Source organism: Phocoena sinus, chromosome 11 (assembly GCF_008692025.1).
Source record: "Phocoena sinus isolate mPhoSin1 chromosome 11, mPhoSin1.pri, whole genome shotgun sequence".
Classification (NCBI taxonomy): domain Eukaryota; kingdom Metazoa; phylum Chordata; class Mammalia; order Artiodactyla; family Phocoenidae; genus Phocoena; species Phocoena sinus.
In genome coordinates this window covers 44,060,637-44,071,071 of record NC_045773.1, presented here as the reverse complement: position 1 = coordinate 44,071,071, position 10,435 = coordinate 44,060,637, and the positions used below count along the sequence as shown (strand labels likewise).

General features: G+C 44.3%; 1 protein-coding gene across 1 annotated transcript; it reads right to left on the bottom strand.

Annotated features, from left to right (window-relative positions):
* Window positions 1–3,785: 3,785 nt before the first annotated feature.
* Window positions 3,786–9,600, bottom strand: ZNF620 (zinc finger protein 620). Its single transcript, XM_032648889.1, is given in 7 exon segments — window positions 3,786–3,879; window positions 3,881–4,095; window positions 4,097–4,788; window positions 7,020–7,133; window positions 7,606–7,732; window positions 9,245–9,317; window positions 9,516–9,600. Coding segments are annotated over 7 exon segments (1,344 nt in total). The 5' UTR covers window positions 9,545–9,600.
* Between the last annotated feature and the right edge of the window lie 835 nt (window positions 9,601–10,435).

Sequence of the window (10,435 nt, the reverse complement as noted above, 5' to 3'; positions counted from 1 at the left end):
TAAGACAGCCAATGACAGTGACAGTCTCACTTTGGTGACCCCTGCAACTATGCTTCTGAGAGTTATCAAATCAATGGCAGCCCCAATCTTCAGAACATAAGCCAATCAGTGACAAATGCCCTTGAAAGCTAGCCAATCAATGATAGTCCTACCCACTGGACAACAGCTAATTAGCAAATGCCTCACTACCATGACGATGCTTCTGAAAATCAATGGGTCAACAATAGCCTTACTTTAGTGACCACTTCTTGCCAGTGTGGTTGCCAACATGAACAGACTTTTTCTTTGACCACTGATAGGTCTACTGAACACAGTTCCATATATATGGTTCCTACTCACCAAGTACTTCAGAGCTAAAAGGGGAAATTGGCCTCCCACTGCTAGAAGACAGAATGACCCTAGATATCTGTATATATGACTCTATCCCAGGAGTTACCTACTATACAGTAAAAATTACAAGATATTGCTGAAATTAATAAAAATCTAAATAAATGGAGAGATTTACCATGTTCACAAATCAAGAGCCTATATAATTAAGATGTCAATTATACCAAAATTGATATACAGATTCAATACAATCTCAATCAAAATCCCAGGACATATTTTGTAGAAATTGACAAATTGATTCTAACATTCATATGGAAATGTAAAGGACCTGGAAATGCCAAAACAACAGAAAACAAAGTAGGAGGACTAACAACATATGACTTTGATACTTAGAAAAACTATAGTAATTAATGCAGTGTGTTAATGGCAACAAGATGGACAAACAGATCAACAAACAGGAATAAAACAGAATCTAGAACTAGACCCACACATATATGGACAATGGTGCTACAACAAGTTACCCATTTGGAAAGGAAGGGAGTGTGAGAGAGAGGGAGGAAGGAACTTGGATCCATACCTCATGCCCTATACAAAGTTTAATTGAAAATAGATGACAGAACTAAATGTAAAATCTAAAACTATAAAACTCCTAGAAGGAAAAATAGGAAAAAGCCTTTGTAAAATTGGGCAAGGCAAAGATTTCTTTAAAATGCCACTAAAAGCACAATCCATAAAGGAACAAACTGATAAATTAGACCTCATCAATATCAAAAGCTTCTGCTCTTCAAAAGATATTGTTAAGAGAATGAAAAGACAGACCACAGGCTGGAAGAAAATATTTGGAAATCACATATATGAAAAAGGACCTGTATCTATAATATATAAAAACCTCTCAAAGATCAATAAAAAGAAAAGCCAGTAAAAACATAGGCAAAACATATAAACAGAGACTTTACCAAAGAAGACAAAATGGAAGGCAAATAAGCACATGAAAACATGCTCAACATCAATAGTCATTAGGGAAAGCAAATTAAAACCTTAATGAGATAGCATTACACACTTATTATAATAGCTAAAATTAAAAATGCTAACAATCTCAAGTGTAGGCAAAGATGTATTAGAAATGGAACCCTCACACAATGCTGGTAGGAAGGTAAAGTGGCACAACTTCTTGGTAAAACAATCTGAAGATACTTAAAAAGTTAAATATACACATACCTTATGACTCAGCCGTTCCACTTCTGGTGTTTACCTAAGAGAAATAAAAGTGTACATCCTTACAAAGACTTGAACACAAATGTTCACAGCAGCTTTATTTGTAATAGCCAAAAACTGGAAATAACCCAAACGCCCATCAAGAGGTGAACGGACAAATAGATGGTGGTATATCAATAGTAGAATACTACTCAGCAATAGAAAGGAATGAACCACTGATATTATGCAACATGGATGAATCTCAAAATAATTATACTGAGTGGAGTTCCCTTAAGGTCTAGTGGTTAGGATTTGGAAAAAAAAAAAAATTATGCTGAGAAAGACACCAGACCAAAAAGAATACATACAAGGTGTTAACATTTGTATAAAATCCTAGAAAAGGAAAGCTAATCCAAAGTGACAGAAGGAATTCCCTGGATGTCTGGTGGTTAGGACTCCATGCTTTCACTGCCAAGGGCCCAAGTTCAATCCCTGGTCGTGGAACTAAGATCCCACAAGCCGCAAGGCACAGACAAAACAAAAAACAAGAACAAAAAACCCCCACAGTGACAGAAAGCAGATCAGTGTTTGCTTGGGGAGAGCCAAGAGGGAGGGATTACAAAGGGGCATAAGAGAAGTTTCGGGTGTTATGGCTATGTTTATTATCTTGATTGTGGTGATTGTTTCACTGGTATATACATAAGTCAAAACTTACCAACGACATTATGATAATAACACTTTAGTTTATTATGCTCCAGTCACTGTTCTAACTACTTCTATGTGTATTAATGCAGTTAATCCTCAGCACAATCCTGTGAGGTAGACGGTCACACACCTGGGTTCATACCAAAGTTGGCCTGGCTCCGAATGATTAACCACTACCCTCTGCTTCCTGCAGTGGGCAAAGTCAAGCTGTCTGCACGAGTGGATGCTACGACAGAACATATTTACTTCTCTTGCAACCGCAGGTAACAGAAAATAATGGTGGCTTCTTCCAGATCATAAAAATTAACCAGATGAAATTGCAAGGGAATGTTTGCTGATGGGAGGTCACTTGGAACAGTAATGAGATGGACAAATTTAAGACAAATAGGGCCTTGCATCTCATTCAAAGGGTACAAACACCCCATTTTTGCAAAGGCATAGACTGCAACTGAGTAGCAAAGAGTCACTGCAGAGTCAGAAGTAGTGAGGGTGGGCACTGTACCCAAGGTAGGTCTCTGGAAGTCTGCACCCTATTAGGACTGTCCTTCCAAGATGCAGATGGCTCCACACAGATAGGGCCCCTCTGTTTTTGTGTTTAAGAGACTTCCAATATACAGATTTTAATAGAGGGTCCACATAGCTTGCCTTTTCTTAACCCTTGTTTAGGGTTGCACATCTGAGAAAGGATGCAGGGGAGATAAAATTTTAAGAGGTACAAGGTCTGAAATGTCTTTATTCTATACCCACACTTGAGGGTATAAAATTCTGGCGGAAATCATTTCCCTTAGAATGTCAAAGGCATACACCATTGTCATCTAACTGTCAAGGTTGCTGTTGAGAAATCCAGTGCTATTCTTACTCCTGATCTTTTGTTTTCCCTCTCTAGAAACATTTTAACATCTTCTCTTTAAACCTGGTGCTTTGATCATTCACAGTGATGGTCTTTGATGTAGGTTTCCCCCCAATCCATCTTGCTGGGCACTTGGTGTATCCTTTCAATCTGGAAACCTTCCTTTGATGTTTTTAAGTTTGGGGGTTTGTTTCTTGTCTTTTCTAACTGTAAAGAGAGTTCATCTTGGGGAAACAAGGGTTAAGAGAACCTGAGGAAAGTTTCATGATGGAAGCTGAGAGTCTGAATTAAACAGCTTAGTGGGACAGGCCAGAGAAGCACGCGTTGCAGTTATACAGAGAGAAGCAGCTGATGTTTAAGAATTAGCACAGTTAGGGACTTCCCTGGTGGTCCAGTGGTTAGGAATCCACCTTCCAACGCAGGGGAAGTGGGTTCGATCCCTGGTCAGGGAACAAAGATCCCACATGCCACAGGGCAACTAAGCCTGCGAGCTACAGCTAATGAGCCCGCACACTCTGGAGCCCACGCCACAACTAGAGAGAAGCTGGTGCGACACAACGAAAGATCCTGCATGCTGCAATTAAGACCCCATGCAGCCATAAATAAATAAACAGAATTAGCACAGTTCAGAAAATGCAGTGATGACACTGATCAAAAGCGTGAAGATGGGGAGAAACAAGAGGCACTGTGAGCCTAGCTGTGGAGAGTGCTACTCTTGGACACATGTCTCCTGCACGTGGAGTTTCTGATGCAGGATGAACCTTCCACACCAGCTAAAGGTTTTCCCACACACCTTACACTCAAGGTTTCTCACCAGTGTGGCCACGCTCATGCTGAACCAGGGTGATTTTCTGATTGAACGCCTTCCCACACTCCTTACATTCAAAAGGTTTCTCCCCAGTGTGGATCCGCTGATGCTGAGTCAGGGCTGTGTTGGAGCTTAATCATTTCCCACACTCCTTACATTCACAGGGTTTCTCCCCAGTGTGCATTCGCTGATGGAGGATGAAACTTGAGCTAACAGCTGGAAGTTTTCCAACATTCGTCGCACTCATGGAGCTTCTCTCCAGTGTGGAACCTCTGGTGCTGGAGGAAGACGGGGCTGCAGCTGAAGGCCTTGCCGCACTCCCGACACTCATAAGGCTTTGCTCCAGTGTGGATTCTCTGATGCTGAATCAAGGCCATGTCCGAACTGAGACCTTTCCCACATTCTTTGCATTTAAATGGTTTCTTCCCAGTGTGGATTACCTGATGCCGGATAAGTAAGGAATTATAGCTGAAGTATTTTCCGCATTCTTTGCATTCAAAAGACTTTTCACCAGTGTGACATCTCTGATGTCTGTGGAAGTCTGCCATCCGAATGAAGCATCTGTCACATTTTCCACACTTATAAGATAGCTGACCGCTAGAAATTGTCTGATTTGTAGTGAGTTGTGTGCTAACACTAATGTATTTTCCCAGTTTCTCACACTTCTCCCCGCTCTCCACAGCACAGGCCTCCTGATACCTGGTTGACCCATCTGTGAAATCTCTCCTCTTTGACTTTGTCCTCTTAACCATCCCGTGGCTGTGCTGTTCTAGGTGGCTCCTGAAGCCAAGGTGCTGGGGAACATTCCCTGGCAGCCCTCCTAATGTCAGTCCGTGGGACTCTGCTTCTTTAGAAATGTGTTCTTTTGGCGTTGATTCTTCCTTGTCAGTTCTGGTCTCCCCGCCTGATATCATAAAAAGAAAATACAAGTGTCAGCCCCCAATATCACAAAAAGAAAATACTTATGCTAAAGAGGGAATAGGTTCAAGTGGTTCTGATTTGCCCTGAGTAAGGGGATATTTTCCAATATGTACACCAAATGATCAAAGACCACCACGCAGCAGAACCCCAAAAGTGGAACTCTGTGAAAGAGGCCAGGGAGGCCAGCAAGGCCAGGAGCATTCCTGTAAAGAGCGTGAAGACTGGAAAACAGCAGAGTCTGTTCACTAGGGCAGAAGGACCAATTGCTGTCTCCCAAGTGGATCGGATGGATCAGTGCAGATGTAAAGAAGTGATGAATGGAGAGCCCGAGGTGAGAGACGGCTGAGAGTGGAGAAGAAGGGGCAGTCGAGCAGCTCAAGTCCCACAAAAGGTCCCACGGGCTGAAATTCCTTAAGAGCTGCTTATTTTTTTAAATGTTATCCATGTCATAATCTTTGAGAGAGACCCAACCTCTGTCATCAAGTTGGCTCTAGTAAAGCAGCAGGCTCCTATGCAGTGGCTGAAGGGACCACGCAGGGCAAACACCACAGCATCCAGAAGGAAGGGGAAGACGTGCAGGCTTTCCTCTAAAAGAAAAGAACACTGGACATGTGAAGAACCCTTCCAAGAATGGACATCAGTCCTAGAGGCAACCACGTAACGATGGTTGTCCTTTTTCCTAAAACTCTATACAGGATGCACATACAGTCTAACACAACAATATGGAATGTGAAATCCTAAACTAACTAAAAAAGAAAAACTAATATAATCATCAGCACTGGGCCAGAGAAAAACCTCATGTGTTTACAAGCAAACTGTTTAGAAAATATTTTTTAACCCAGACAACCTGAAGTCTTGGGGTCATATCCAGGAAAGCACACAAGGCTGCAGCGGGGAGGCGGTGGGGAGCGATGTGCATTATTTTTTTTTAATATTTATTTATTTGGCAGCACCGGGTCTTAGTTGTGGCACGCGGGATCTTGGTTGCGGCGTGCGAGATCTTTTAGTTGCAGCATGCGGGATGTTTAGTTGTGGCATGCAAACTCTTAGTTGTGGCATGTGGGATCTAGTTCCCTGAGCAGGGATCAAACCCAGGCCCCCTGCATTGGGAGCACGGAGTCTTAGCCCCTGGACCACGAGGGAAGTCCTGCGATGTGCATTATTAATGGACATTCTCTGTAAAGAGTCTGAAGAGCACAGGAAATTTTAACAGGCAGGGAATGGGTGAAGCAGAATAACAAAGGCAAAAAAAAAAAAAATATATATATATATATATATATACATATATATATATACTATGTTGTTATTTCTAATTCTCATATCAATACCTCTCAAAATGAGGAAGCCATTCACCTTTCATTTACAAGTTTTGCTTCAAAAGTTCATCTATTACAAAATACATATATATATATATTTTTTTTAATATTTATTTATTTAGGCAGCACTGGGTCTTAGTTGCGGCACGGGGGATCTTCATTGCGTCATGCAGACTTCTTAGTTGCGGCATCCGGACTCTTAATTGCGGCATGCATGTGGGATCTAGTTCCCTGACCAGGGGTCTAACCGAGGCCCCCTGCATTGGGAGTGTGGAGTCTTACCCACTGGATCACCAGGGAGGTACCCATATATTTTTAAGTGTCCATGGAGGGAAGATGAAACAAGAACGGCAGGATATAGGTGGACTGTTGAGGTAAGGGGTACACTGGGTGCATTTGGCTGGTGTCTGCATATGTGTGAAAATTTCCATTATAAAAATAAATTTTTAATATTTGTTAAGTTAGTGTTTGGGAACACATACTTCAATTTCCCATACAAATAATGTACCCTATGCATACGTAGATTGCCAGGCAGGCCCCCAGAAGTCTATTTTCCTCATAAGGTGGCTGACATCCTGATCTTTGCAAAAACAAACTGATGGAAAAATAAAATGTTTCTACATGACAGGGATGATAAGAGCTGCTCAGACAGTGTCCCTTGGCAGGTGGTGAGGTGGAGAGGCAAATGTGAGCACGCAAAGAAATCTTGCAGCCACACCCTTCTTGGGAGAGAAGGGCCCTTCCTCACTTGAGGGAGGCAACCACTATAAATGCAGAACATCACATGTAACGATTCCAGAGGAATGAAAACAGTCTCACAAGAGAAGAAACACTGTGCATATTGAAATGTGAAAACAAGAAAGCAGGCTAAGCAAAAAAGGTAGGGTCTCATACTCACCTGGACAGACTCCTCTGAGGGCCTCCCTGCCCACGGGTTCCCAGGGATCGAGGCCCCATGGCAGTTCCCCTCACTCCAGCTGAGAAACCAGAACAGGTCTGGTGAACGAAAAAACTGCCCAGGGAGAAAGACACAGGAAAACAAAGGTAGAGGGAATCATGAAGCAAGGTCACCTCTCAGCCCTCTTTTTGTCCAGTGAGCCAGGTGGGGAGAAACAAAGTGAAGTCAGCCTGTGCATCTTAGAGGACAGAAAGTTCCCACAAAGCAGGGCAGAGTCTTGGAATAATCCTCTACTCAAGTCCCAAATATTCAGAGAACTTGAAGACGGAGGCAAAGGCTCTGGTGAGCTCCTGACAGCTCTTCATTTCCCTCCATGCATGGGGCAGAGTCCCTCCCAGGGTTAGAGGATAGTGATTTCAAAACCTGGGAACCCAGGGCTCTCCCAACCCAGTAGCCTCTGGGGAGCTCAGCCTCCAGAGCAACTGCCCACAAGGGTTATTAGAGACCCCACAAAGTCAAAGGAAGAAAGAAGGCAGGATGCTCAAAGGGCAGAGGCAGAGAAGAGCAGGGAGAAAAGATATCTCACCCAGGGAAGCCACATGTGCATAATTCTCCAGCATCACCTCCCTGTACAAGGCCCTCTGCACAGGATCCAGGATGACCCATTCATTCTGGGTGAAGTACACAGTCACATCCTCAAAGGTCACTGGCTCCTGAAACAAGAGGTTCTTGCTCCAGCCCTGTGTGAGGGCAGAGGAGCCTAAGTAAAGGGAGAGACTCACAGGGGCTGGTGTTATTGCCGAGGACAGCTGTCCAGTGCTCAAGCCCCCTACACCCCTCTCCGCAGGGGCCAGCCCTCAGCCAGCATTGCCCTCATCAATAGGGGAACCCTAGACTCACTGCATCCCTTGTGGTCATCCCCAGCGAACAGCCCTTCCTTCACCTGCTGATCTCTGTATCGACTCTGCCGTGTCCTGCTCCGTGTGCCTATGGGTTCCTCTGGCTCCTCTCCCCTACGTGGGTTTTGTGTGAACATGCACAGGGGAAATCTGTATAAACACAGCCCACAGAACTTTTGTACTGATCTCTACTCCCTCCCTAATCCCGCTAAGGTCACTGGAACACAAAGGCCCAACAGAAGAAGAGTCAAATCAGACTAGAGGTATTAACAGAATTTTGAAAGGCAGAGAAAGGATAAATGGTAACTGACACAGAAGAGAAGGGAAAGCTGAATCTTAACTGCTGGTGCAGGAGGAAGCAAACAAAAAAGAGCCTGATTCACACCACAGAACAAAGGATGAGCTCTGGATATTTTTAAAGTGTGAACTGCTTTTTTTGTAACTTGGTAAAATATTCTTTTTTCTTTGAGTTTTTATTTATTTAAAAGGAAGTTTGTTTTTTGTTTTCTGATTGAAGTATAGTTGATTTATAACTTGGTAACACATTCTGTTTCAAAGCACCAGGGAGGAGAGAGGACCCCCAGAGTATATAGGGAATGAATGAAAAATACCTACACAAAAGCACATCACTGAGAAGCCTCAGAAAAAGAGACTTAAAAAAAGATCCTAAAGGCTTTCAGAGAAGGAAAACAACACACACATGAAGACTTGGGAGTCGAGATGGCAAAGTAAAAGGAGTCATGTTTTTTAAATGCTGAGGAAAAACTTGCACTTCTTATCTAGATGTTGTCAAAGGGAACAGATTTATCCTCCTGCCTGAACCAAAATAAGACAAGTTACATAAAACAATGGTTTTCAAGATACTGGGTATGAGGCAATGAAGGACACCAATTCCTGAGATATGGGAAGCAGAGAGGTGAGCCCTGGGATTCTACAAAAACACTACTAGAATTGCTTTATCCAAGCAAAGACTTTTTCAATCTTGTGGACAGAAGTGAAAAGGGTCTTCCTTGTATGCTGTGATGCAGATTTCCACTTTTTAGTGCATTTCCATTTTTCAGCCCAAACTGCCAAATCTATCCCAATCAATTCCCCACACTCACTTGTTTTTTCCATCTTGATTATGTCTTAGTTTGGGAATTCTCATTTCTCCACTCCCCTTAACTCCTCCCCTTCCCCAAACACACCCGACAATGACAGATGCACAACGGAAGCCACAGGCCTGGACCTGGATCTGGATGCAGAGCTGACACCTGCTCTCTTGACATCAAAAGGGTGAGAGGGCAGGGAAGGGGAGCCACAGAGGCTGAAAGGATGCTCGCTCACTGGGCGCCAGGTGATCTGGAGCATGGCAGGCATCTCTGCTTCGCACACTGCCCTCAGGTCCTGAGATGTGACACTGAAAGGAAAATACAGAGGCACGGGTAAGAGTGATGCTGCCTCGCACCCTGCAAATACCTTCTGTCCGCCTCGGCCCCTTTCCATTCCGCTACCCCCTCACCACAAAGGCAAAGGGTTTGGAGAACCCGGTACTACACCCGGGGAAAGCGAATCTGTTACCCGGACATCGGCACCCGCATCCCAGGAAGCCACTAACCCCGCACAGTGCAAGCGAAGAGAAAGCATGGGACTGCAGCCAGCCTCTGGGAAAGCTTCCAACAGGTTCAGTGGCAAGTGCGGTAACCGTCTCCCCTCCTCTCTAGGAACCCGGGAAGTCTCCCATCTCTGTGGCTCCCTATCGCAGCCGCAGTCGTCCAGTCCCTACTTCGGGAGATGGCAAAGGACAGAGCTGCTGGCCGGAGGCTCGGGTCCCGCAGCGCCCCCATTCGGTAGCTCCTCCGGGGAATGTAGGCCGGCTGGCTCAAGCCACAGAATGGTTTCAATCCTGGGAATTACCCAGGGTTCTGGCGTTCACTACTTCTGGTTGCCCTTCCAGGTACTGAGGGGACCATTGATCCACATGTGCCCAAGAGGCCTGGGTTCTGTGGCTACACCAATGTGGGAGGATTGGAAATTGGAAGAGTGGAGCCCATCACTTCAACCACCAGATGTGTATGGGTTGAGAGCATAGAGCACCTGGTCCAAAAACCTGGCCGCTGTACCACTTACTAGCTGTGGGACCAGCAGCAAGTTGCCTTGCCTGTTTCATTGTTAAATGGGTATGATGGTGGTACCAACCACAAAGGGCTGTTGAAGGATAATAATTAAATGAATTCATGGATTGACAAAGTGTTTACAGTAGTGCCTGGCACGTAATAAGTGCTTACAAGTTTGTGTTGTTTATAGAGATACAAGTGCTGCTTGGGCTCCAATGTGTGACACAGTGTAGGGAAACAGCTATTAACATTTAGCCTTAGAGCCCTTTCCCACCATATACCCGGATGTGTGTTCCAGGCCCAACCTGGAGAAATTCAGTGCTTCTACCCAGAAAGGTTTTAATTACAAAGGCATCTTCAATTAGTTCAACTACATGACAGAGGGCCTGCACAGTAACAGGAATGGCTTCTCTTCTGTGAC